The sequence below is a fragment of the Eptesicus fuscus genome, chromosome 9 (genome assembly GCF_027574615.1).
Source record: "Eptesicus fuscus isolate TK198812 chromosome 9, DD_ASM_mEF_20220401, whole genome shotgun sequence".
Taxonomy (NCBI): Eukaryota; Metazoa; Chordata; class Mammalia; order Chiroptera; family Vespertilionidae; genus Eptesicus; species Eptesicus fuscus.
In genome coordinates, this window is record NC_072481.1 from 1,191,260 (window position 1) to 1,219,212 (window position 27,953).

General features: G+C 62.9%; 1 protein-coding gene across 1 annotated transcript; it reads left to right on the forward strand.

Annotated features, from left to right (window-relative positions):
• The first annotated feature begins 10,955 nt into the window (after window positions 1-10,955).
• ACTRT2 (actin related protein T2) lies at window positions 10,956-12,382 on the forward strand. Its single transcript, XM_008151714.3, has one exon. It carries the CDS (start codon window positions 11,160-11,162, stop codon window positions 12,291-12,293), a length of 1,134 nt encoding a protein of 377 aa, XP_008149936.1. The 5' UTR covers window positions 10,956-11,159; the 3' UTR covers window positions 12,294-12,382.
• Window positions 12,383-27,953: the final 15,571 nt, after the last annotated feature.

Consider the following 27,953-nt stretch of genomic DNA (forward strand, 5'->3'; position numbering starts at 1 on the left):
TGGCACCCGGGCTCAGCATTTGACAGGCCTCAGGGTTCTGCCGCCGACTCTCCTTCACTCGGCGGGGCCTTGCCCAGGGTCACACAGGTGTGGGCAGTGTCAGCCGTGACCAGGGCCCAGGTGGCCCAACCCTCGTCACCGCTGAGTGGGATCAGAGGCCCGGGAGGAGGCTTCCTGTCCCCGTGAGCTCCGCGTGCCTCCTTGTGTGGCATCCCCGGGCGGGTGGTCAGAGGGGCTCGGGGGTCCCCGGAGGCGGGGGGAGCTGCTGCCGAGGGCAGTCAGAGCTCCGGCGTGACATCGGGGCCTCCCCAGGTTTTGCTATTGTGAACGACACGGACATGGGCGTCTTGCACACCAGTCCTTGCACACACCGCGAGCTTTCTACGGGGCCTGCCTAAGAGTGGGACTGCCGGGCCGGCCTGTCTTCCCCACGAAACTCACCAGGTGACTCGGTGAAGGTGCCGCAGTAACTTGGTGCCTCCAGCCCCGGTGGTAAGTGAGGTCACCCAAGCCTGGTGTCAGCAGACCTCGCCCGATGCCCAGCAATCTCGCTTTGATGAGCCTGTCCCTCGTGACGGGCGACTCCGAGCATCTCTGCCCAGGAACCTGGAAAGGTGCGAGTGCCCGCTACGGCCTTCACCCCTTTTCCTATTGGAATGTTTTGCCTTCTCTATTTTTCCTTGTTGCAGTTCATTTTTTAAAACAAGCGTTTTATTTAAAGACTAGAGGCCCGGTGCACGAATTCATGCACATGTGGGGTCCCTTGACCTGGCTGGCGATCAGGGCTGATCGGGGCCATCTCGCCCAGTCCAGGGGGAAGGACCGTGGGAGGTTGGCTGTGGGAGCACACTGACCACCAGGGGGCAGCTCCTGTGTTGAGCATCTGCCCCCTGGTGGTCAGTGCACGTCATAGTGACCAGTCAACTGGTCGTTCGGTCGACCGGTTGTAACGGTTGCTTAGGCTTTTATATATATAGATGGTACAACACACAGAAAAAATGCAAAAGTCACACATGCGCACGCCATTGTGTGAACTTTTCCCGAGTGGTCACACCGTGTATTTGGCATCCAGATCAGGACACAGAACATTCCAGAACCCAGGGGCCCTGGTGCCTCCCCGTCACCACCCCATCTTCCGCCGCAGGTGGTAACTGTCCTGACCCTGGACTTAATGCGAGTAAATCACGCACCTGCGCTGGGCCGTCTGCTTCCTCAGGGCGTGTTTCGGGTGTTGGTGTGTTCCGTCCCGACGAGAGTCCTCGCTTAGGTGTGTGGTGTGTTGATCAATCCCTTTTTTGAACCCTCACCCGAGGATATGTTTCTATTGATTTTAAATATGGTTTTTAAAATTGATTTTAGAGGAAGGGAAAGGAAGAGAGAAACATGGATGTGAGAGAGTTGCTTTTCTCTTATTGCTTCTAATATTATCTTTGGCTTTTGACAGTTGGACTGTAATCTCTGCGTTTATTCCATTGGAGGTCATTGAGCCTCTTGGATGTGTAGATTAATGTCTTTCATCAGATTTGGGAAGTTTTTTTGCCATTATTTCTTCAAATTTCTTTCTGACCTTTCTTCCTCTCATTCTGGGACTCCCACTACATGTACATTGCTGTGTCATGGTGTCCCTTAGATCTCTGAGGCTCTATTCATTCTTTTGCATTCTTTTTTCTTCCTGTTTCTCAGATGCATTGTCTCAATGTATCTAGCTTCAGGTTCACTGATTTTTTTCTTCTGCCAGCTCAAATATTCTGTTGAGCATATCTAATAATTTTTCTCATTTTAGTTATTGTACTTTTCAACTTCAGAATTTTTATTTGATTTTAAAAAATAATTTCTATCTTTCTATTGATGTTCTGTATTTGATGACACATCATTCTCATGATTTCCTTTAGTTCTTTGAACATTTAAAATAGCTGATATGAAATCTTTGTCTAGTAAGTCCAACACCCGGGCTTCCTCAGGAGCAGTTTTTATCGATGGCTTTTTTTTTTTTTTTTTCCTGTGTGGGCCACACTGTCCTGTTTACTTAAATGTATCAAATGTTTGTTTGTTTTTTTAAAATGGGTGTTTTAGATAATATAGTGTGGCAACTCTGAAAATCAATTTCACTCCCCTAACGTTTTTGTTGGTCATTGCTGCTCTTTGTTTATTTGGCGACTTTCTGAACGAATTCTAGAAAGTCTGTACTCTCTCGGGTGTGGCCACTGACATCTCTGCTTGGTTTGCTTTGTAGTCAGTTAATGTTTGGACAGAAATTTCCTTAAATAACTAAAGCCAATAAGTCTTAGACTTTGCTGAGGAGAAGGTCATGGTCCCAGGAGGCAGGTGACACTTCTGTCTTAGCCTTCAATGGCTCCTTGTGCTGAGTCTCAAGGTCAGACAGAGGTGAGAGGTCAGAGCCTGCTCAGGTGTTTCCCGGGCACGTGCACATCCTTGCACATGTGAGTGGCTTTCTAGATTCCCAGGGGTGCGGTGGGCCTTCTGCAGCAGAGGCTGTTAGGCTGTTAGGTTTCCAGCCACCAGCACGCTGCTGGTGTGCAGGCCGCCATGCAGCTGGGGCGAGGGGATGGGATGGGGCAGGTGACAATGCCAAAAGCTCTCCAGTAGTTCCAAGACCCAACCATTTTCTTGAACAAACACTCTTTAACTTCCTGGAGGCCTGGGTGAATCTCCTGACTTCTGAAAAGTCGGTCTTGCCCATTTCTGGGCATGGCCTCCTTGCTTCTCCGGAGGAGCAGAAGTTTGGGGGTCCTTGCTCCATTGAAACGCTCCTCTTCAGGAGGAACTTTTAACATTTTTATCCCCGTCCAAGCATGATGGACAGCATTCCTTGTGATCTGTGTGTGCTGGTAAATGGATTTTATTATTTATTATTTTAAATATATTTTTATTGATTTCAGAGAGGAAGGGAGAGGGAGAGAGAGAGAGAGAGAAACATCCACGATGAGAGAGAAGCATGGATTGGCTGCCTCCTGCATGATCAGGGATTGTACCTGCAACCTGGGCACATGCCCTGACCGGGAATCAAGCAGTGACCTCCTGGTTCATAGGTCGACGCTCAACCACTGAGCCACCGTGGCCAGGGTGGTCAGTGGATTTTCGCGTGGCCATGTGGTTCCCTGAGGACGTAGCAGGAAGGGTGGGTTTGTGCAGAGGCCTTTGTCCCCGTGCTTGCCCTCTGCGAGGGGCCTCCCTGGGGGCCCACGTCGAGTCCCTCTGCACCAGCACCCGCGTCGGGGAGCCAGCTCAGCGTGAGCTCACCTCACTTTCTATGTTGGGTCCTGTTCTTCATTTTGGGGCCCCCGGAAATTTCCATTACTCGTTTGCAAGCTTAGCTCTCCGTTCAAAAGATGTGCATCATATTTCGCCTGGCATCTCTGGACTTTTTTTTTTTTTTTTTTAAGCAGGAGTATTCTTGGGTTATGTTGATTAGAATATTCCCGGGGAAAGGAGCCCTCTCCATATGTGAACACACACACACACGGCTGCCAACACGTAGCACATAGAGGCAGGAAACACCAAGGTATGGTGAGAACAGCCCGGCCGGCGTGGCTCCGTGGTTGAGCATCGACCTAGGAACCAGGAGGTCACAGTTCGATCCCCGGACGAGGCACGTGCCCAGGTTGTGGGCTCGATCCCCAGTGTGGGGCGTGCAGGCGGCAGCCGATCCCTGATTGTCTCTCATCGTTGACGTTTCTCTCTCTCCCCCTCTCCCTTCCTCTCTGACATCAATGAACAGATATGAAAAAACAAAGGTCCCCGGAGAGCTCTCTCGTCCCTCCCACCGTGTGTGGACACAGAGAGAAGTGGGCGCTCACCAGACACCAGTCCTCCAGCACCTTGGACGTCCGGGTCCAGATGGTGGGAAGATGTCGCTGCTTCGGACCTCCCGCCCACGGGGTTCTGCTGGGCGGGCCGAGCGGAGGCTGCGGGTCCCTGGGAGGCCACGCTGGTGCTCCCGGAGCCCACCTATTGGCCCAAGGGAACTGTCTGAGCTGGGCGTGGGGGCGCTGCCTGGGCGACTGCCCGAGGCCTCCTCCCGTTACGTGTCTGCCTCCTGGACTTCGAGGTCCAGCGGCGAGACACGCGACCGAGGACAGGTGGGCGCGGCTGATGTGTCCTCAGCAGAGCGCCGGCCTCAGTCCCGGGGACGTAAGTACACCGCCTCGCGCCCAGCCTTGCAGCGTGGGCACATAGATGGCCACGCATCCCACTTTCCTCCAGTTCCCTCCGCTTTCCGACCACTTAGCCGTCTCGTAACCTCTGAGTTTAGAGAGCTGCGGCCGGGCTGGGATTAGGCTGCAGGCGCTGAGGTGACGGCCCTGTTCTTACTCAGATCTGGTTGTTGGTGAAATTGGTGAGAGGATGGAGGTTCAAGTGACAGAACCAAATTTCTTCTTCTTCTTCCTCCTCCTCCTCCTCCTCGTCCTCCTCCCTCCTCCTCCCTCCTCCTCATCCTCATCCTATCCCTCCTCCTCTTCCTCCTCCTCCTCCTCCTTGTCCTCCTCCTCTTCCTCCTCCTCATCCTCCTCCTCATCCTCCTCCTCCTCCTCCTCCTCCTCCTCGTCGTCGTCGTCGTCCTCCTCCTCCTCCTCCTCCTCGTCCTCCTCCTCCTCCTCCTCCTCCTCCTCGTCCTCCTCCTTGTCCCCAGTGAGCATGGCTCCCTGACACCAGGACTGTACGGGCACGGTGCCCTTAAACCCTCAGCCTCCTGGCATTTCCATGATCCGAGGAGATGCCCCTGGCTCCTGGGGAGACAAGCGTCCACGCGGGGTCATGCCCTCCTGGGCTCAGCCTGTGGCTCAGCCGGACTCCGGTTGGGAGGTGAGCTCCAGCTCCGGAGGGTCCCCAGACCCGCCCTGCCCGCAGTGGGCCCCACGCTAGGGCGCCGTCACCACCAAGCGGCAGACCCCTGCCCCAGGGTCTCTGGAAGGCTGAGCGGGACCCCCTGAGTGAGTGGGAGGGGGGCACCCGCTGGGGAGGGGTCCCCTCCACTCCCCACCACGGGCCCGCGAGAGGCCACCTCGCCCTGGACAAAACCCCTTTCCCCGGGAGGCGGGACTCCACGGGAGGCTACGCCGCCGCGTCCGGCGTGAAAAGCTAAAGGCTGGTCCCGCGTAGCCCCCACCCGGACACACAGCCTTTTCCTTCTCGGCTGGAAAGCACATGCAAAGAGCTCCCTCCGTGTTAGATTTTAAAGGATTTGAATTAAATCCGGATCCTTCCGGGCCTCGTGCGTGCCTGGCTATCCATCACGGGCGGATGCCGGGCTGCGGGCGCCTCCAGGGACCGCCCTCGGCCAGATGAACCGCTTAAAAGCCGGCGCTGGGCACGCGGGCTGGCGGGAGCGGGCACCCCTGCCCACGGGAGCTGGCTGTCCTGCTCTGCCCGCCGGCCGTGGCTCTCCTCCGGGCGACCCCGCCGCTGGCGTCCCCTCTTTACCAAACATCGATTCCCTCCCCGGCCCGGCCCGGCCCGCCACGCAGCTACCCAACAGGCCTCCTTTGTCCGGGCCCAGCACCCAGCCCCTCATCCTGGGCTCTCCCCCCGGGCGCCAGCAGGGGGCAGGAGGCTCTGTTTTGAGGGCCACCCCCAGGGTGCTCCTGTGGGCTTGACCTCGGGGTGACCAGCAGCTGAGCCTCAGCAGAGGGCGAGGGGAGGCTGCTCCCTGAGAGCGGGGTGCGGGGAGCAGCCGTTTGTCTGGGGGACTTAGGCCAGGGCTCTGGGGAGCAGTGAGAAGGGGCAGCCATAGCGGTTCCGTCCACGAGGCCCCGGAGGCCCCGGCTCACCGCCCCGGAGCCTGAAGAGGCCCTGTCCCCCGGTCCCGCTGGCGGGGCGTTTCCCTGGATCCCAGCGGTGCTCGGAGCTGCCAGCGGGGGAAACTGAGGCCGGAGCGGCTGGGACTGGCTCGGAGCTGCCAGAGTGTGACCCTCCCCACCATCCTGGCACTCTGGTCGATGCCCCCGTGCGGGCAGCTTCCAAGATGGCGTTTGGAGACGCGGGCATGTGCCTTTTCATACCCTCCAGGGGCCTGGGCGGGCTGGCTCCCGTCTGACCGATAGGAACCCGTGAGAGCCGTGGGCCGGCTCCTGACTGGTTATTAAAGGAGGCGGCTTCCCTCCTGGGCGCGCACTCTCTCCCTCTGTCTCTGTCTCTCTCTCTCTCTCTCTCTGTCTCTGTCTCTCTCTGTCTCTATCTCTGTGTCTCTCTCTGTCTCTGTCTCTCTCTGTCTCTGTCTCTATCTGTCTCTCTGTCTCTCTCTGTCTCTATCTGTCTCTCTGTCTCTGTCTCTGTCTCTCTCTCTGTCTCTCTCTGTCTCTGTCTCTCTCTGTCTCTGTCTCTATCTGTCTCTCTGTCTCTCTCTGTCTCTATCTGTCTCTCTGTCTCTGTCTCTGTCTCTCTCTCTCTGTCTCTCTGTCTCTCTGTCTGTCTCTCTCATTCTTCCTTTAAGGGGAGCCAGCTGCCACGTCAGGAGGCCCCTGGGAGCACCCCACGTGTCAAAGGGATGAGACCCGCCAGCAAAGGGGGGGGTGAGGCTGGAAGGAGCCCCTCCCCTCCTGCAGCCCCTCTGACAACGGGCCGGCCCCTCGGGAGGGACCAGAGCCGGGGGCACTGGGGGGGGGGGGGCAGGCCGGTTCCAGACCCAGAGAGACCGAGATGGGAAGGTTTTCTGCCTTCAGCGGCTCAGCGGGGGCCACCTGGCCACGCAGCGATCCAGGGCGCATGCGGCACCTTCCCGCCGCGGGGAGCAGGCGCCCCGAGGGAGCTGGGCACCCAGTTCTCCCCCAGGAGCTGTGGGTGAACTGTGTCCCCCGAGTTCTCAGGCTCAAGTCCCACCCCAGCGCCCGCGGAGGCGACTCGGTTGGAAGGGGGTCTTGGCGATGACCTGGTCTGGGTGCGGCGCCAGGATGGGCTCTCACCCGGGCCCGGTGCCCTTCTGAGCGGGAGAGCGGCCACACGCACAGGCAGAGGCCGGGTTACGCTGCCGCCCCCCAAGGAACCGCCCGGAGCTGCCGGAAGCCTGGACCGTCCTCCCAGGCCTTCGGAGACCCGCGGCCCTGACCCCGAACGTCCAGCGCGAAGGCCCACAGACAGCACCGCCGGCCCCTCACGGGAAAGGGCGAGGTGCCAGCCCCCCTCAAAGTTGAAAATCTGAGTGTGTTGGCTCCACAAGGAGGAAGCTCACGCCGGCCGCTAAGGGAGGGGAGGTGGGGAGAGGAAGGGAGAGAGGAGGAGGAGATGACTGAACAGAAGGTTGGCTGGTTAGGTGGGTGAGTGGGTGGATGACTGGATGGGTGAATGGATGGATGAAAGGGTGAGTGGCTGAGTAGGTGAGTGAGTGGCTGGGTGGCTGGGTGGGTAGATGGATGAATGGGTGGGTGGGTGCATGGATGATGGATGAAAGGATTTGTGAAGGAATGGGTGGGTGAGTGAGTGGCTGGCTGGATGGATAAGTGGGTGGGTGGGTGGATGATGGATGGATGAATAGGTGGGTGGGTGGATGGTGGGTGGATGAATAGGTGGGTGGGTGGATGGTGGGTGGATGAAGAGGTGGGTGGGTGGATGGTGGGTGGATGAAGAGGTGGGTGGATGGATGGTGGGTGGATGAAGAGGTGGGTGGATGGACAGATGACTCACGAGTAGACAGATGGCGGATGGAGAATGGATGGGAGGGTAGGTGATACAAGCGCCATCTTAGAGATTTAAAAGGCCAGGCTACCGGGAAGATGCTCAGGGCTTTGTGCTCCTCTGGAAACGACCGGGCACAGAGACAGAAGATGCTGGGCGCAATGTGGCCCCGGAGGGGCACGGCTCCTTGCACACGCACGCGCACACACACACACACACACACATGCACACGCACATGCACACGTATGCGCACACGCCGTTCTCTCCTGCAGTGGCAGTGCCCACCTTGCCATCCGCGGCTGCCTTCCCCTTCGTTGCCAGTGGCCACCGGGCCAGGCCCCCAGCAAGCAGGTCTGGCCGCCAGATGTCAGCCGCTAATGAGCCCGGCTGCTGGCCACTAATTGGCTGAGGGTCTGGGCGCCCGTGACACAGGGACCCGGGGTGACGGGCGGAGCGGCCCTCGGCCCGGGCTTGGCCGGCCCAGTCGCTGACCCAGGGCAGTGGGAAGCGGGCCCCGGGCTGCCCACACCCAAGTGTAAATGCCTGGCCGCCTCCCCGGCCCCCAGGTCTGTCCGCCTCCGTCACGGGCTGGGGCTCCTCCAAGGGCACGGGCGGGCGTGACCGCCGGAGCAGAAAGGAGCGCCAGCCTCCGTGCGGACGGAAACGGACGCCCGAGAATGATCGCAGTCACGGTGGCGGCCTGCCCTGCGGAGGGAGATGGAGTTACAGCCAGTTCGCCCATAAACTCGTTCAAGCGATTTACGAGGCCGCCGGCCGGGGTGGGGGCAGGGCAGCCGGCCGGGGTGGCTTCTGGCTGGAGCTTCTGGCGGGAGCGGGAGCGGCCACCGTCCTTGTGGGAACGGCCTTCGCGGCGAATGCCCGGCCGCGGGGGTGTCCGGCGCTGCCCATCGCGTCCGCTCAGGGGCCGGGACGCCGGACGCGGACACCCGCACACGGAGCCCTCGAGGTGCACGGGCCAGGTGGCCGGGGACGGGGCGGTTCCTCGGGGACGACCGGAGGCCGAGGCGGAGGTTCCCAGGCCCCCGGGAACCCGGGGTGGGGTTTCTGCCCCGCGGGGCGCTGGGAACCAGCACAACGTCACGTAGGCTGTGGCTCATAAACCCACTCCGGTGTCTCAGGGCACGCGGCGTCCCCCCCACAGAGGGCCCCCGTCTTGGGGTGGGCCTCAGGCCTTCCTGCTGCTCGCCACGGGCGGCCTGTGGGCGGGTAGGCACTTCGTGGCGGGCAGCAGCCTTCCCCACCCGGCCCGCCCCGGAGGCCCACAGGGCGAGGAGCGGGAGGGGCTGTCTCCTGACGGGATCTCTGCCCCACGTGGGCGGAGGAGAGGAGCGTGGGGACAGCGTCCCAGGGCCGCTCGGCCAGGCGGGCTGGGTGCCAGGGCCGGGGTGCCAGGCCCGGCGCAAAGGGCAGCGCGGCTCCCGGCTCAGCGGGGAGGGGACGTCGGGAAACGTGTCCTGGAAACGCTCAGGTGGCTTTGTGCGGAGCCGCCGTCCCGATGGCCGGCCTGGCTGCCCGGCGCTGTCCCCAACAGTCTGAGCTTGTCTGGGGGGCCGGGGCCACCGAGGGACGGAGAATGGCCGCGTCACAGGCTGGTGACGGGGGAAGTGCCCAGACCTAACGGGGAGGCCGGTGTGACCCGCGCGTGGGTCAGAGGCTGCTGCCCAGACACTGTCACGCCTTCCCGTGACGGGGTGCTGCGCGGCCTCGGCTCGCCCTCACCAGCCGGTCAGTCTCGGCGCCGAACCAGTGCATGGCCCTCCTCTCCGCCCGCCCGGGGCCCGGCCTGATGCAGCTCTGTGACCTCCCCGCCCCGCGGCCTCCTTAGGGCCAGGATCCAGGGACCTCGCCAGCACGGCTCCCGACTCCGCCCGAGTGGCGGCTGCGAGGGGAAGAGGCTCGCGGAGGCGTCGGTGGCGTCACAGGTGGAACCCGGCCACAGGGTCCTGTTGACCAGCTCGTCCTCCCGGCCGCCTGCCTGCCAGGGCCACGCACTCCCTTCAGCGCGAGACCCGGATCTTCAAACCCTCCCCGTGGTGGCTGGGGTCACGTCACAGCGTCGACCTGCCAGGTGATGGACTCGGCTCCGCCGGGAGGTGTCCTCGGGGAAAATCTCCGTCAGGACAAAGGCTTCATTCCCGGCCCCGGTGGCTCAGAGGTCGACCTGTGAACCGGGAGGTCGGGGTTCGTTCCCGGTCAGGGCACATGCCCGGTGCGGGGCGTGCAGGAGGCAGCCGATCCGTGGTTCTCTCTCCCTCTCTCTCTCCCTCCCTTCCTCTCTGAAATCAATAAAAAAATGTATTAAAACAGTTTTTATTGACCTTGCCCAGGCCTCGGCCCGGTGGGTGCGCAGAAAGCCACACCGGTCACTCGTCTCCACCGCGTGACCAGCCGCGTGAGGCTTTGCTGGGGGGTTGGCCGGACGTGCAGCGAGGAGCACAGGCAGGAGGCGGCGAGGGGCCTGAAGGGACGTGGCCCTGGGGGAGTCCTCTGGGCGCTTCCGGAGGGGAAGGAGCCGGGCGGGGGTGGGGTTTGGAGACCTGTCCCCCCCTGGGCCACCTCCACCTCCTCAGGGAGCAGTGAGCCCAGCCCCCAGGTCGGACTGGTGCCCCCAGTTTCTTCCTGAGCTGGAAACCAGTCTGAGCCTGGTGACCTGGTCATTTCCGAATGTGTTTCAGTGGCCGTGGCCGTGTGACCGGCTCCATCGGGGCGCCCTCATGAACCCTCACATCCCCACTGTGTTCCCAGCCCCGTGGACCACTGCAGGGAGCAGGGGGGGGCTCTGACCTCGACCCAGCGCGGGGACGCGTGTGCCTGGAGGGGCAGCCAGCAGGCCTGGGGGGCTTTGCTTAGCATCTGCCCGTGGGACAGAGCCAGGGCCCTTGGGGTGAAGGAAGGAGAAACCCCCGAGGGCTTCCTGGAGGAGTCTGACTTAAAAAAGAATGTGCTAAGCCCCTGATACGAGGAGGTGTGGCCATCATGCCTCCCACCTGGACCCGTGTCTGGGGCCTGGTCACTCCTGAGCAAGGGACGTGTGCTTGTTACTCCACAAACCGCAGCTCCGTGGGCCGAGATGCCCGCGGGCTGGGAGGTCCAGGCGGGGCGGCTTCACTCGGTCCTAAGGCTGGACCTGAGGCCACAGCTGCTGGTAACACCGCTGGGGGGCATGGCTTGCCTTTCTCCCGTGAGGTGTCTCCCCAGGTGGGGGTGCCGGGGGCTCTGAGCCCCGCCCCCAGGCCCTCTGACGCTGGCTGAGCACAATGGTTGCCTTGGTTACATTGTGACACATGTGACCGCCATCCCTGCAAAGCCTCAGCGCCGCCCCTGGCGGGGAGCGGGCCTGCGGGCGGAGGCAGGGCTCCCGGGACCCGCCGTCTGCTAGCCTGTCTGGGAGACGCCCCGAGGCCCGCGGAACCCCGGGCCCTTGAAGCTTCCGGAGGAGCCTCTGGTGTCACAGAGAGGCCCGCGAGGGTTCCGCCCGGGCCGGATGAGGCAGAGGCCGGGGGCGCGACATGTTTAACCCACACGTGTTAGACGTCCCGGCCGTGATTGTGGACAATGGGTCCGGACTCTGCAAGGCGGGCCTGTCCGGGGAGATCGGGCCCCGCCACATCGTCAGCTCCGTCGTGGGGCACCCCAAGTTCCAGGCGGCCTCGGCGGGGGCCAGCCAGAGGCAGCACTTCGTGGGGGAGGCGGCCCTGCACAAGAAGGAGGCGCTATTCCTCCGCTGCCCCATCGAGCGCGGCCTGGTCGTGGGCTGGGACGACATGGAGGAGCTGTGGCGGCACCTGTTCGAGTGGGAGCTGGGGGTGCGGGCCAGCGAGCGGCCGGTGCTCCTGACCGAGCCCTCGCTGAACCCCAGGGAGGCGCGGGAGAGGACGGCCGCGGTGATGTTCGAGACGTTCCAGGTGCCCGCCTTCTACCTGTCGGACCAGGCCGTGCTGGCCCTGTACGCCTCGGCCTGCGTCACGGGCCTGGTGGTGGACAGCGGGGACGGGGTCACCTGCACCGTCCCCATCTTCGAGGGCTACTCCCTGCCCCACGCGGTCGGCAAGCTGTACGTGGCGGGGCGGGACGTCACGGAGCACCTCACGCGGCTGCTGCAGGCGGGCGGGCGCGCCTTGCCCTGCGCGCTGCACAAGGGCCTGGCGGAGGACATCAAGGAGAAGCTGTGCTACGTGGCCCTGGAGCCGGAGCGGGAGCTGGCCCGGCGGCCGGAGGAGGTGCTGCGGGAGTACCAGCTGCCGGACGGGAACATCATCCGCATCGGGGACCAGCTGTACCAGGCGCCCGAGGTCCTGTTCGCGCCCGAGCAGCTGGGCGTCCAGAACCCGGGCCTCTCCAGCATGGTCTCCGGCAGCATCGCCAAGTGCGACGCCGACATCCGGGGCACCCTCTACGGCGAGATCGTGCTGTCGGGGGGCAGCACCCTCTTCCAGGGGCTGGACGACCGGCTGCTGAAGGAGCTGGAGCAGCTGGCCACCAAGGGGACCCCCATCAAGATCACGGCGCCCCCCGACCGGTGGTTCTCCACCTGGATCGGCGCCTCCATCGTCACCTCCCTGAGCAGCTTCAAGCAGATGTGGGTCACCGCCGCCGACTTCAAGGAGTTCGGGACCTCGGTGGTCCAGAGGAGGTGCTTCTGAGGGGCCCCGCGCAGGGGGCGGCCCCGGGCGTGGCGAGCTCGCCCCTCGGCCTCGGCGCGGCGTTCAATAAAAGACAGGACGGTGCAGTCGTTGGCCACGTCGGGCTCGGTTCGTTCCTGGCGGCACCGGCGTGGTGTCTGACCCTGGTGGTGAATCTCGTTTCGGGGGTCCGCCCCCCACCCCCTCCTCCTCCCGGGAGAGCCCTGGGTTATGCGTTGAGGCTGTGTCCACTGGCAGTCTCGGGGGGTCTGGACCTCATGCCGAAAGCTCGTGGCGGAAGGGCCCTGGCGTCTGCGTCTAAAACGGGTGTCAGAGGTGGGCCCTAGGGCCCGGGAGGGGGTGTGGCGGGAAGAAGCAGGGGTGCTCGCTGCCCTATTCTGAGGTCAACAAACCCTCCCCTGGGCCGGTGCTGAGCACAGCAGGGCTCTCGCTCTGCTTTTCTGGGGCTGGGCAGCCGAGGAGGAGGGACCCCTTAACCTGGGCGCCTGGGGACGGGCAGAAGCAGAAATCGCCACCTGTTCAGGACTCGCTCGGGGCCTGCTCTGGGAGCGTGTGAGAGTCAACTTCTCCACTTTGTTTATTGTAATCTTTTAAACAAAATATTCAAACTAGAGGCCTGGTGCACGAAATTCGTGCATGGGGGGTGTCCCTCAGCCTGACCTACACCCTCTCCAAACCGGGAGCCCTCAGGGGATGTCCTACTGACGGCTTAGGCCCGCTCCCCATGGTTCTCTGCTCTCTGCGGGGCCTGCCTGCTCCACACCATGGCGGCTGCCAAGCAGGCCGTGCTGGGAGCTGCCTGGGGGCCGCGCTTGCCCGCTCCCGGGTCTCTGAGGCCGTGCTGGGAGCTGCCTGGGGGCTGCGCTTGCCCGCTCCCGGGTCGCTGCGGCGACGGCCAAGCAGGCCTTTTTGCACCCTGCTGTCAGTCTCCACCGAGGCGATGAGGTTAATTTGCATACTCACTCCTGATTGGCTGGCGGCGTCACAAAAGTACAGTCAATTTGCATCTTTCTCTTTTATTAGTGTAGACTAGTGACCCGGTGCACGAAATTCGTGCACATTAAAAGGGGATTAATTAGAATAAATAATTTAATATTGCTATTTGCCCTTTCTCTATAAGAGAAGTGTCAGAGATGAAAGAAAATTAGTAAAATGTATATGAAAATCTTTCTCCTGTCAGAGTCTGGGGTGCACCACGGGACCCAGACTCAAGTCCCTGTCCACCCACATGCACCTCAAAATCACGTGAGACCCAGACCCGGCCGGGCCCCCCCGCCCTGCATTGGGCTAGATCCAGACCCGGCCAGTCCCACCTTTGTCAAGCCCTGCCGGGCAGGGGCCGTAGCCTCAGGTCCCCCAGCCCAGCACCAGGATGGGGGGTGTGGCCTGAGGTCCCCCAGCCCAGACCAGGGTGGGGGCGTGCCTTGAGGTCCTCCATCAAGCCCCACCAGGTGGGGGGCATGGCCTGAGGTCCCCCGTCAAGCCCCGCCAGGCAGGGGGCGCAGCCTCAGGTCCCCCAGCCCAGCACCGGGAGGGGGGCACAGCCTCAGGTCCCCCGTCAAGCCCCACTGGGCGGGGGTGCGGCCTGAGTTCCCCTGACCCAGCACTGGGCGTGCACCTTGAGGTCCCCCATCAAGCCCCACTGGGTGGGGGGCACAGCCTGAGGTCCCCTGTCAAGCCCAGCCAGGCAGGGGGGTGCAGCCTCAGGTCCCCTGGCCTGGCACTGGGGCGGGGGGTGCGGTCTGAGGTCCCCCAGCCTGACGCCAGGGCGTGGGGCATGGCCTGAGGTCCCCTGTCAAGCCCCACGGGGGCGGGGGAGGACGTAGCCTCAGGTCCCTGCTGATTGCTTGTTAAGGCTCCTTAAGGGAACTTGGCCTCAGCTGTGGGTGCAGCCATCTTTGTGATGGAGTGATGGTCAATTAGCATATTCCCTCTTTATTAGATAGGATTATTAGATAGGATTCCCTCTTTATTAGATAGGATGTGTTTTTGGCAGTGTTTAGGGGCAAAATCCTGGAGACAGAGTTAATGACCATTAATGAAGTAACAGTTGAATGAATATGATGGGAAAAATCTATGTCACATTCGAAGTGGAAGTGAGCATGTGCTGTGTTTGAAGACAGAAGATAGTTGGTCATCTTCAAATTCATGGTACCATCCCTGCCTTTTTACTCGGTGTATTTAGACAGTTTACGTTTACAGTAATAGGTTCTGTCTTCAGTCTGCCGTTTTATTTCTTGTTTGTTTTTTCCCCTGTTTTCTATTCCCATTCCTCTTTTCTTTTTTTGTTAATCCTCCCCAGAGTGTATTTTCCCATTGATTTTTAGAGAGAGTGGAAGGGAGGAGGAGAGACACAGAAACATCGATGAGAGAGAGAGAGAGAGGGGGAGAGAGAGCACGCTGGGGATTGAGCCCATAAGCAAAGTATATGCCCCCGACCGGAATTGAACCTGGGACCCTTCAGTCTGAGGGTCGACACTCTATGCACTGAGCCAAATTGGCCAGGGCCCCATTCCTCTCTCCTTACCTTCCCGTGGGTTACTGAAACATTTTTAAGAATTCTATATTGCGTTATTTGTGGGTTTTTGTATGATTTCTTAATGATGGTCCTCGTTAATGTAATGACCCACTGGGACCAACATTTCACCACTTGGAGTGAAGTGTAGGAGCCAGATTCTACTTAAGTCAACTTTACCTTCCCAACTTTTTTTTTTATATTATATATATATATATTTATATTATATGTTTTATTGATTTTTTACAGAGAGGAAGGGAGAGGGAGAGAGAGTTAAAAACATGGATGAGAGAGAAACATCCATCAGCTGCCTCCTGCACACTCCCTACTGGGGATGTGCCCGCAACCAAGGTACATGCCCCTGACCAGAATTGAACCTGGGACCCTTCAGTCTGCAGGATGACGCTCTATCCACTGAGCCACACCAGTCAGGGCCCTTCCCAGTGTCTAAAACAAAACTGCCTTCCATATTTCTTCTGTGTACATGAAGCACAGCCTCAGATGGGGCACCCCTCTTTTCCCCCCACCCCCAGTTCTTTCGCTCTTCCTGAAGTCCATGCCCTTCCTGTTCTGCTATGTCCTCCCAGTTGAGAGAGCGGCTTTGGCTGCGCTATAGGATAGGTTGCTAAGCAACAGGCTGTCCGTGATTTTTGTCGCCTGAGCATGCCTTTATTTCCCCTTCACCCCCAAGGACATCGCGGCTGGAAGCACCATTGGTGGTTAACTGCACTCTTGCGGCACTTGGGGAGCGTTGTGCCGGGCCCCTCTCCGTGGCCTCTGTGGCTGCAGGTCTGCAAGCACCTGCCATTTGACAGGTGACCCCCTGAAGGTGACCCCCTGCGGGTAACCCCCTGTCATTCCTCTCAGGCTCCGTTCGCGAGTGTCTCGTTGTCTTCCGCATCCACAAGTTTCATGATGTGTCTCGGCGTGGATGTTTTTGGTTCGTCCTCTTTGGGATTCATCCAGCCTCTTGAATCTGTAGATGTATGTCTTTTGCCGAATTTGGGGAGTTTGATGCTGTAGTTTCTTCTAACACTTTTGTGGTCCCGCTTTGTTCTCTCCTTCTGGGTCTCTGAAGGCACGAAGCTCAGCCACCTCCTTGTCGTCCCGCAGGCCCCGGAGACTTCGTCCGCCATTTTTCAGTCGATCGTCCCTGCGGTTCAGGTCGGGCGAGTGTGTCCACCTGTCCTGAGATTCACCCAGTCTGTCCTCTATCGCCTCCCTCTACGCTTGAGCCCCTCCAGCCCATGCTTTATTTCTGTTGGAATCTTTGGTGTGAGAGTTTCTGTCCGGCTCTCGCTTTATAACTTTGAATTCTTTGCCGAGATGTCTCATTTGGGCACTCGTTTCGGGGAACGTGCGATCACCTGCAGAAACATGTTCGTGGTGGCTGCGTGTTCGTGGTGGCTGCGTGTTCGTGGTGGCTGCGTGTTCGTGGTGGCTGCGTGTTCGTGGTGGCGGAAACGTGTTCGTGGTGGCGGAAACGTGTTCGTGGTGGCGGAAACGTGTTCGTGGTGGCTGCGTGTTCGTGGTGGCTGCGTGTTCGTGGTGGCGGAAACGTGTTCGTGGTGGCTGCATGACAGCCTGCCCGGTCACCCCAGCGTCGGAGTTCTCTCGGCTCCACACTCACGTCTGGGCGTTGCCTGCTCTCCTTCACGCGCCGTGTCTCTGTGTTTTTAACATGTTGAACATCTCCAGCCGCCCGTTTAATGCAACGTCTGTAGCAGGCGTCCTCCCGTCGGGGTGCAGCACGAGGGCGGGTGGATGGGTGCTCAGTTTCCCATGGGCCCCGCGGAAACCACCCCAGAAACCTGGGCTCTGATGCCCACGGCCTCTTGGCAGAGTGTGGGGGGGTTCAGCTCCTTGCTTGGCTCCAGGGAACCTTCCGGAGAACGTGGCACTGGTGAACCCCACCCCTTCCAGGTAGGGGGGATGCTCATCGCCCCAGTGGGCCCAGCTGACCCCTGGGAAGGGGAAGGCGGGGTGTCCACTAGCCCGCGTCCCCCCACCTCCTTCCACCTGCTAATGCTGGACAGGGCTGAAGGCTCAGGCCCCCACTGGCCTCACCGACAGCAGGGGAGGGCTCACACCCCTTGTTCAGTCTCATTGCTGCCCGGTGGGTTCAAATCACCCCTGAACCCCATAAACACCACCCCAGCGTGGGAATCAGAGAGTCACCGACTTGTGCTGAGCGGGATGAAGCCGCTCCCTGCTCAGTCCTATAGCTCCACCAGCAGGGCAACTGGAGACCACCTCACTCCCCACCGATTCCATCCCACCCCCACCCCACCCCCACCCCACTCCCCACCCCATTCCATCCCACCCCACTCCCCACCCCACTCCCCACCCCACCCCATCCCCACCTCACTCCCCACCGATTCCATCCCATCCCACCCCCACCCCACCCCATCCCACCTCACTCCCCACCCCACTCCCCACCCCATTCCATCCCACCCCACTCCCCACCCCACCCCCACCCCACCCCATCCCACCTCACTCCCCACCCCACCCCATCCCCACCTCACTCCCCACCCCACTCCATCCCCATCCCATCCCACCCCATCCCACCTCACTCCCCACCGATTCCATCCCACCCATCCCCACCCACCCCCACCCCACCCCCACCCCCCCATCCCCACCCCACCCCATCCCACCCCACTCCCCCCCACCACCCCCCCACCCCCACCCCACCCCATCCCCACCTCCCTCCCCACCCCAGCCCCATCCCCACCTCACTCCCCACCCCCCCCCACCCCACCCCCACCCCACCCCACCACCCCCCCCCACCCCCACCTCACTCCCCACCCCACCCCATCCCCACCTCACTCCCCACCCCACCCCCCCACTCCCCACCCCATCCCACCTCACTCCCCACCGATTCCATCCCACCACTCACCCACCCACCCCCACCCCCACCCCACTCCATCCCCATCCCATCCCCACCCCACCCCATCCCCACCTCACTCCCCACCCCATTCCATCCCACCCCACTCCCCACCCCACCCCATCCCCACCTCACTCCCCACCCCCCCCATCCCCACCTCACTCCCCACCCCACTCCATCCCCACCCCACCCCATCCCCACCCCACTCCATCCCCATCCCATCCCCATCCCACTCCCCATCCTACCTGCCCCTCGTCCCCCTCCCCCTCCCCCTCCCCCTTTTCCCCTCACTCCCACCCCCTCCCCATCCCACTCCCACTCCCCACCGGAGGCGTGGCCTGAGGGCCCAGGGCCAGCGCGGGGAAACCTGTGCACACATGAGCCTCATCTGCTCCCGTGGCACGAGCACACGGCCTGCTGACGTCACACGGGAGGGGCTGGGCTTCGTGCTCTGGGAACTGAACACAGATAACGAGCGAACGGGAGCTGCTGGGGGGGCCGTGTCGGCCTCGAGGGGGTCCCGGACCCACACCTGAAGCCGGGAACCTCCCCAGAGGCCTCGTCCTGGCTCCACCCCCTCCGTGCTGACTCAGAGGGGCTCCCAGGTCCTGGAAGGCACAGCAGGGGGTCCCCAGACCACAAGGCCCCGGGGGCAGAGCGGACCAGGCCTGACTCTCCAGCTGCCGCAGCCGTGGACAGCGTGCTGTGGTCCCTGGTGTGACGCCGGCACCCGCTCAGGGCGGCACCCACCCGGAGGCCCACCTGTGTGCGTGGGGGTGCGCCTCGGGCTGTGCTGGGTGGACGAGCTTCCTGGAGCCGAGGTTTCGGGGACCCGGGTGAGCGGCACGGACCTGGTGTGGCAGGAGGGCAGGCGCGTAGCCGCCCGGGGCTGGGGCAGCGGAGCCAGGGGTTCAGGCAGGAGCTGGAGCCAGAGACCGGCCAGGCCCGGCTCAGCCGCACAGCCCCCCAGGGCCCGGTCGCCCGTGTGCGCGCCAGGTGGGGGCCCCCGAGGCCGAGCCCCGAGGAGCGTGGTCGGCTACAGGCCCGGCTCGCGGTGGCCTGAACGGGCACCGGGCAGAGCGGGCACCTGTCCTTGGAGGAGCAGGAGCAGGTGTGACTGAGGCTGCAAAGACGGGGAGACAGGCGCCCCTGAGGGAGCCACAGCTGTGCGCTCGGGCTGGTCGGGGTTCAGGGGCTCCCGGGGCCCCCTCCTGCCGGCCCCAGGTGGCTCGGGGGCAGCGTGCCTGGGGGCGGGGCGGGGGAGGAAGGAGGTGGCGCTGGCCCCGGCTGGAGCCTCTCTCCTCCTGGGTGGTGATCTCACAGGCAGCCCGGTCGGCCGCTCCTGCTCTGACACAGAAGCCAGAGCCGGCTCCAGGCTCACAGCTCCACGACAGACCAACCCGCTGCCTCCCACAGGGACCCCCCGGACCCCCCTCCCCGGCCGCCGCGGGCACAGCTGTCACCGGGCCCCGTGCAGCCGTCGGCGGCCGCACGCAGCCCGGCTTCCTGGTGAATGCCCCGCGCCCGTCCTGTCCTGGCCCCGGGCCTGTGACGCTGCCCCGACGGGAACAATGCGCGTATTGTCGCCGCCGCCCTGGCCCGGAGCTCGGAAACCTAAGCTGCCGCGTCCCTGTTATCGCCCTCCCGCCCGGGCCGGGCTCCAGCAGCACGAAGACATAATAATTTTCTCCCATCATTCAAATCTCCCGTTTCCTCGTCTCGCCCCACCTTTCGGCGGCAGCGGCGGGAGGAGCGGGCGGCGGGGCTGTGAGCGGCCAGGATCCCAGGATCCCTTCACACCCGGGCAGCTGGGCCGCGGCCAGGCCCGCGGGGACCGGGGTGGCCGTGGCCGGGGTCCGGGCGCCGCTCCCTCCCCCGTGTCCCTTGACCGGAGGCCACGGGCGCTGGCAGGGCCGGGGATGACGCGGGCAGATGCAATCAGAGGGCGGAGGCCTCCCGGTGGGCCGCCCGCCCGCGCTGGCCAGCTCCGGTCAGAGGTGGCCGCTCCGGCCCCCCGGGGCCGAGAGCTCCGTCCGTCCCTGCCAGCTGGGCCGCGGGGTCAGGGTCCCCGTGGAGCCCCCGCCGGAAGCCAGGCCGGGCGGCGGGAGGCTGGCCCGCCAGCCACGGGCCGCGCCGCGTTAGGCCTGGCTGAGAGGCGTCAGCGAGTAAGCGGATACCTCGCAGTTACGCAACCGGCCGGCGAGGATGGGCCGCCCGCAGCCAAAACAAGCGCCTCCGGCTCCAGGGTGTGAAATCGTGGGCCGGTTAGAGGGAGGCGCGGGGAGGGGCGACGGCGAGGGCCCTGGGCTCGGCCGGGACGCCCCCAAGGCCAGCCTGGCCCCCCGGGCAGAGAGGGAGGCTTCCAGAGTGTTCCTTCCCCCAGGGCCTGCGTGGGGGGCGGGGGGGGGGGGGGCGGCTGGGGAGACTCTGGCTGCCCTTGGTCGGCACACGCAGAGCCTCAGCCCAGCCTTTACGTCACTCACAGAACATCCGTGTCACCGGCCCAGAGGGCCCTGCTTTTCCCACCGACTCCCGGCCCCAGCCTGGGGGTCCCCAGAAGTTCACGGTGTCAGGGGCCACCTGGGACCCAGGGGAGATGGGAGCCTGCCCTCCATCCCGCTCACCAGGGTGCCCTGGCATCTGGTAAGGGCCCACCACGACCCGAATGGAGGGCCGGGGAGGGGCTTGGAGCGAGCGGGTGAGGACCGTGTGCGTGCGTGTGCGTGTGTGTGTATGTGTGTATGTATGTGTATGTGTGTATGTGTGTGTATGTGTGTGTATGTGTGTATATGTGTGTATGTGTCTGTGAGTGTGTGTGTGTATGTATGTGTGTGCATGTGTGTGTGTGTGTGTGTGTGTGTGTGTGTGTGTATATGTGTGTGTGTGTATGTGTGTGTGTATGTGTATGTGTGTATGTGTGTGTGTGTGTATGTGTGTGTGTGTGTGTGTGTGTGTGTGTGTGTGTCCGGAGCCCGTGACGTGCAGTAGGGGCTTCGGGTCTCGGTGCAGGGATTCCAGGGGTGCGGGCTGGACGTCAGAGGGCGGGGGTCCTGAGGGGTGAGTGTGGGAAGCGGGGCCCAGAAGCGGCTTCGTGGAGATGTCCGAGGAGGGAGACGCTCCTTGCGGCCGGAGCGGGCGGCAGCCTTTATCCCACAGGCTCGGCCGCCGGCGGAAGGGGCGGCCTGCGGAGCTGAAACGCCGGGTGGCTGTGCCGTGGGGGATGAGGCGCTCCGAGGGCCGCTCTGAGGCGCCGGGAGGCGGGAGCAGCGCGGCCCGGACACCAGCCCTGCTCCGGGTCCGCGATGGGGCGGCAGAGACTGTGGTCAGGGGGTCCTGCCTGCACGCCGCTCCCACCTTTCCCCCACGCTCCTCGGAGCCCGGGAGCCCCGCAGCAGCTGGGGGAGGGGGCGCTTCAGCCCCTGTGCTGGCCTCTCGGCTCCCAGCCGGCCACGGGGACGAGTGACCACAGCCAGTGTCCCCCGTGCCCCCGGCTTCCTTAGTGCCCCCACCTCACTCGGAGCCGCCTGCCAACCTCTCTCCCAGGAGCAGGGGGCGGGCGCCCAGCAGCCTCTGTCCTTTCTTAGCAGAGAGAGCGATGCCCAGAGCCCGGACCCCGGGCAGCGGCTGTGAGGGCAGAAGCTCAGCCCCAGCCACGTGCCCCCAGCCAGCCCTTGGCTTCCCTCGGCAGGAGGTCTGGCTCCAGGGCTGGGCAGGCGGCCATTAGAGGTGACCATGGACCTGGGAAAGTGCAGGCAGGACACCGGGCGGCCAGCGGGCCTGTGTCCAGGGCATGTCCCTGACTGAGAGCCCCGGCCCCAGGTCCCGCCACCGTGACAGGTGTCTGCCCACAGGCCTTGGTCCAGGGACACGCCCACTCCCCCAGCAATGCTCTGTTCAGGGCTTACACACATGCAGATACACACACATGCAGATACACATACATGCAAAAGTGTGTGCACAGTGTTGCACACACACACAAATGCATGTACCCCATGTATAGAAATGCATGCACCCCACACATGCACAGAAATGCATGCACCACACAATGCATGTATATGTATGTGCACGCATATATGCACGTATGTGCACATGCATAGGTACCCACACACATGCATATACACAGACATGCACACACAGATACATGCACACAAATGCATGCACCCCACAATGCACACATGTGTATGTGCACACGTATGCATATATGAACACATGTGCATGCACATAGGTACCCCCACACACATGCACACACCCTGAGTGAGGCCCCTCGGCAACAACCAGCTCCAGGTCCACGTTGGCCCTGACTCCACCCCGGCCCGGGCAGCCACGCCTCCCGGCGCGGCGAAGGCAGGGCTTTCCAGGGAAGGGGCCCCTGACCGTAACCGCCACGCAGGCCAGTGACCGTGACCACGTGGGGCCCGGGGCCTGATGCGCCCGTAGAGCCAGGCTTCCGGGACACGCGGGCAGGGCTTGTGTGGCTGCGCCTGGGCACGGCAAGCACAGGGACCCACGACCCTCCCCTCGGGGCCGAGCACACTGCGTGGGTCCCCAGGGTCAGCAGGCCGGGGGCCCCGGATGGCAGGGGCCTCCAAACGGGGTGCCGTGGAGCCATGGTGGGAAGCTGGTATTCAGACCTCACCCCGTGTCCCCCCGAATTCTGCCCCAGGCGAGGGGCCCCGGGAGGAGCGGGCCGGAGGGACGAGCGGGCATGGGAGGGGCCGAGGGCCCGGGGTCCACGACTGCAGCCGGGGCAGGAGGACCCGGCGTCCTGCGGGCAAACACCCGGTGCGGCTCTCCGGACAGCGACCACTTCAGGGCGAAGGGCGGCCGGCTGCAGGGAGAACGGGACCCCCCAGCCCCCCGCCCCGTCAGGAGCACCCCGGCCCCGCCCAGACCTGCGGCCGGCCCAGGGAACGCCTTGCTTTGTTGTCTGAAATCCGGTTTCGGGTCGGAGATGCCTGGACAAGTGTCTCTTCTCAGAACGAGACGGCAGCTGGGGCTCGAGCCTCAGGGTGACGATCGCTCCTGACCCAGGAACCGGGCGCCTCTGTCCCCGCCCGTCCGGGAGGGTCTCCTCCGTGGGGCCTGCGGGCTCACTGGCCCGGCCGCGTGCAAGGGCAGGGCCTCCACGCCACAGCACGTGGGCGTGCGGAGTGGGCCTTCGTTCTCGCTGCGCTGCCGTCCGGGGAGGCCGGGGGGCTCCTTCTCGGAGCCACGCGTGTGGATGGAAAACCCCGAGCCCGTGTGGTGACCCGCCGGCGTGACCTGGTTCTCCCATGGGTCACGCGGAGGCGCCTGCGCTTCTGCCGGGGTCACAGGCAGCCCAGGCACGCGTCCCGCAGCCTGACGCCACGCACACAGCGCATGCACCCCGCAAGGCGCGTGGCCCTCTGCCCGGGCGTCAGGCGTGCAGCCCGCTCCAGGCCTCGGCGGGGGGCTGGGCCTTCCTCAAGGGACGGAGCCAAGGGGACCCCCAAGGCCTGGCCCCTCCAGGGCTGGTCTCCAGACGCGGGTGCGGCTCCGGGCACAGACCCGCAGGGCGCGGGGGGCAGTGGCGTGGGAGCGGAGGGAGGGGACCCGCTGGCTGACGGTGATTCCGGGGCCCTGTGCGCTGCGGGACACGTTGCCACGTCCAGGAGCGGATTTACAGGAAGCGACTGGAAACCGCTGGAGCGAGGCGTGACGGAGGCCGTTTGCAGCCGGCGGGCGCGGGGCGCCGTGGGGATGCCGCGGGCTGGCCGGGAGCGTCACAGAGACGTCGGGCCCTGGTGCACGCACTCAGCAGCCTGCCGGGCGCCTGCCGTCCACAGGGCCTGGGGGACACGACACTCTGCCTGGTGCCCGTGGCTGCAGAGGCCAGTGACCGGCACGCCGCGGCTCTGGGTCTCAGCAGGACCAATCCCGGGCCTCTTCCCGGCGGGGGTGGGGGGTTGGGGGGAGGTCAGGCATATGGGGGACCCAGGTCCAGGCCGAGAGGGAGGCCCCACCCCTGACCAGGGCTCCCTCCTTGACTGGGCTCTGCTTGGCCTGCGCCTCCCAGGCGTAGCGAGAACCCCCTCTCTTGACCCCTCGCGAAGGGCCTTTGTCCCGTCATCCACTGCCCCGGCCGCGGCCTCGAGTCCCCACGTCCACGGAGCTGGGTCGGGAGCTCTGCACTGTCCCTCTGGTGTCCTCACTGCGGGAGCTCAAGGCCAGCCCGTCTGCTGACACGTGCCCTCGGAGTCTGACACCCGGAGCCCAGAGGGCACAGGCCTGTGGGACGCTCACCCCCCGGGACCCGTGTCTCGGCCCCTCGCACGGGACTCTGTGTGGCCGGGACGCGGCCCTCCCTCCTCGGCTCGGAGGCCACCTGCTGGGGGACCCGAGGGGGGAGCAGCGGCTGGCTCTCAGGTCTGGGCTCCCCATCGGCTCCATGGGGGCCCGGGAGCCCCTCACTCATGGCCCCGCTGCCCCCGGCGGAGGGTGAGGCCTCAGGAACACAGCCCTGCCCTCCGGACGCACTGGCCGCTCGGGAGGGACAGTGACCGCAGGCTCACCTGGGACAGGGAGATGGCCGCGCTGACAGGGGCGGGGGTGGAGGGTGGGGGGGGGGTTTCCATCAGGGAAAAACTCTAACTTAGAAACGGGCAGGAAAGATTTTTTTAAAAATATATTTTTATTGATTTCAGAGAGGAAGGGAGCGGGAGAGAGATGGGAACATTAATGACGAGAGAGAATCATGGATGGGCTGCCTCCTGCACCCCCCACACTGGGCATGGAGCCCACAACCCGGGCCTGTGCCCCGACCGGGAATCGAACCCTGACCTCCTGGTTCCTAGGCCGACGCTCAGCCCTGAGCCCGCCGCCGGGCCCACATCTTCTTTCATTAATAGAAGTCGTGGCTGCATTTCTCACTCCTGGCGCTTGACCCTCCCGTGCCCTTGGGTGGGGCTGGCTTCCCGCCCGGTCAGTCTTCCGATCACACCCGCTGTCCGAGCGGACCTGCCGCGTGGAAGGCCTGAGCGCCGTTTCCCACGACGGCCCCGGTCCTGCCCCCGGTCCTGCCCCGGTCCTGCCCCGGTCCGGCCCCGGTCCTGCCCCGGTCCTGCCCCCGGTCCTGCCCCCGGTCCTGCCCCCGGTCCTGCCCCCGGTCCGGCCCCTGGGGCTCTGCGGCGTCCCGTGCTCAGGGGGCTGAGCCCTCAGCCTGGCTCTTCTTCCAAAATGTGTGGGGACCCTGTCACCCACTCCCTCCACGTCCACGCGGGAAGTCGTCAGCGAGGCCCCCGACACGCTGAGGCGGTGCCGGTCGGAGCCGAGTCCCGCTAAGTGAGGCGGTGCCGGCGTCGAGGTGAGGAGTCCGTCCTCGGGCCCACGGACACGTGTCTTCCCGCGGGGCGTCTTGTTTGTGCTCCGCGACGGGGCGCCCCGCGGGGACTTCGCTAGCCCGAGCCCGGCCCTCGCTCCCTCGCTCACGGGGTGGCCTCCGTGTCTGATGCTTCTCACGGCCGCTCGCAGGCCCGCTGGGTGGCCGGAGCTGGCCTGCCGTCTGGACCCTCACGGGCGCTCTGTTGTTCTGCCGTTGCCGGTGTCCGTCCGTTCGCTCTGCCGGCTCCACAGAGACGGCCCTCAGACGGACGCCGGCTTCTGTTGCCCCCGTTTCTATTTTATTTTATTCTGACAAATAGCGAGAGGTTGAGTCCTTCCTTCCGACTCTCCGATGCCTTGTTTCTTGTTTGCGTGGAGGTGGCAGGACTTCAGGGCCCGCCGACTGTCGGGGGGGGGGAGGGGGCTCACCTGCACTTGGCCACTGAGAGACGCCCGATCCTCGGCTGAGAAGCCGTGGCCGCGTTCCGCAGACCCGTCACCCAGTGAGCACGGCGGCGCCCGCTCCAGCTCCCGGCAGTGTCAGGACGGCCCGCGTGCTGACGGGGACCGAACACGCCTTCGGAACCGGCTCGTTTCCCCTGCGTCCATCCATGTGGGCTGGCCGAGCTTCTGAATTAAACTTTCTCGCATTCCTGGGTAAGCAGAGCTTGGTTAGGAGGTACCTTCCCCGACATTGTATTATGCAAACTTTCAAGCACACAGAAGGATGGAACTTTATAGTGAGTTCCTATATACCCACATCTAGATGAATACATTACTAATAAAATGTACGAATATTTCTCACCACTTACATTTGCAAGGTGGCTTGGGGTATCTGCCTCAGATGTGTGCAGATAACAACATGGACTGTGGGCCCTGCCTCGGGTGTGTGAGGGGACCAGGTGGATTGTGGGACCTGCCTCAGGTGTGTGAGGGGACCAGGTGGGCTGAGGGACCTGCCTCGGGTGTGTGAGGGGACCAGGTGGATTGTGGGACCTGCCTCAGGTGTGTGAGGGGACCAGGTGGATTGTGGGACCTGCCTCGGGTGTGTGAGGGGACCAGGTGGGCTGAGGGACCTGCCTCGGGTGTGTGAGGGGACCAGGTGGATTGTGGGACCTGCCTCGGGTGTGTGAGGGGACCAGGTGGATTGTGGGACCTGCCTCAGGTGTGTGAGGGGACCAGGTGGATTGTGGGACCTGCCTCGGGTGTGTGAGGGGACCAGGTGGGCTGAGGGACCTGCCTCAGGTGTGTGAGGGGGACAAGGTGGATTGTGGGACCTGCCTCGGGTGCACACAGGGGACCAGGTGGGCTGTGGGACCTGCCTCGGGTGTGTGAGGGGACCAGGTGGGCTGAGGGACCTGCCTCAGGTGTGTGAGGGGACCAGGTGGGCTGTGGGACCTCCCTCAGGTGTGTGAGGGGACCAGGTGGGCTGTGGGACCTGCCTCGGGTGCACACAGGGGACAGGTGGGTTGTGGGACCTGCCTCGGGTGCACACAGGGGACAGGTGGGTTGTGGGACCTCCCTCGGGTGTGTGAGGGGACCAGGTGGGCTGTGGGACCTGCCTCGGGTGCACACAGGGGACAGGTGGGCTCAGGGAGAAGAGGGGAGGAGCCCACCTCACAGCAGGGGGAGCCCGTCGATGGTCACCTGCTTCCAGCTTCTCCCGGGGGGAGAGCGGCGAGGGCTCTGAAGGCTGCGCTCCTCTTTTCCATGCGAGGGCGCGGTCTCCGGTAACGGTCTGAGCCCCGCGGTCCCGAGCGGGCGGTCACCCGCGCCTCCTGCCGCTCCTCCAAACCACACTGCTGTGCTCCCTGCCGAGGCAGGTGCGGCTCCGTGTCGCTCAGAGTGCGTCATCTGCGTGTCACCGCCCTGCCCCATGGCGGCCCCACTCCCCGTCCCCAGAGAGCCCCTGGCGGCCGTGCAGGGAGGGGACTCTAAACCGAGGAGAGCTCTGGAGAGTCCCGGAGGATGAGGTCGGAGGCCTCAGCTGTCACCGTGGTGACGTGTGAGCAGTGTCATCGACCTGGGTCCCGGGCGGCATCGGGGACTGGGGCTGTGTGAGACGTTAACATCGGGACAAGCTGAGCAAAGAGGATCTTGGAACTCCGTGAGCTCTTCTGCAACGTTAAGAGTGAAATAGAAAATAAATAGGTTTTTTAAAAAAAATGTCTAGTCATTAAAAGAAGCAGGAATGTAGGAGCATAAGCACCATAACCAAGAGAAAAACTAATAATTAGAAATAGACCCATAAATGACACTATGGACAGAAATACAAGGAATGAATGGTAAGGTAATAATTTAAATATAAGTGCTGTTATCAAAAAGGCAGAGGAAGACATAAATGGGATAAGGAGAACCATGGAAGATATAAAAAAGACTCAAAATTAATTTCTAGAGATAAAAAAATACATAAGCTGAAATGGAAAAATACAATAAATGGGATTAACAGCAGATTAGATGCTGCAGACAATTGTTTTAAAAAATAAATGTGCCCTAACCAGTTTGGCTCAGTGGATAGAGTGTTGGCCTGCGGACTGAAGGGTCCCAGGTTCGATTCCGGTCAAGGGCATGTACCTTGGTTGCGGGCACATCCCCAGTAGGGGGGTGTGCAGGAGGCAGCTGATTGACGTTTCTCTCTCATCGATGTTTCTAACTCTCTATCCCTCTCCCTTCCTCTCTGTAAAAAATCAATAAAATATATTAAAAAATAAAATAAAATGTTTTAAAAAATAAATGAGATCTTTTAAGAGAACAATAGAATTATCTGAAATTATATGTAGAAAAAAAATGACTAGAACAACAATGATCAATGGGAAACAGCCTGACATACGTGTCAATGGAATACCTGGTTTGGAGGAAGGAGAGGAAGGACAGGAAGTACCTGAAGACACAGGTGCTGAAAATATTCAGAATTTTATTT

What these genes read in the sequence shown, in the direction of transcription:
- ACTRT2 (XM_008151714.3), top strand. Translation starts at nt 11,160, where the DNA reads ATGTTTAACCCACACGTGTTAGACGTCCCGGCCGTGATTGTGGACAAT.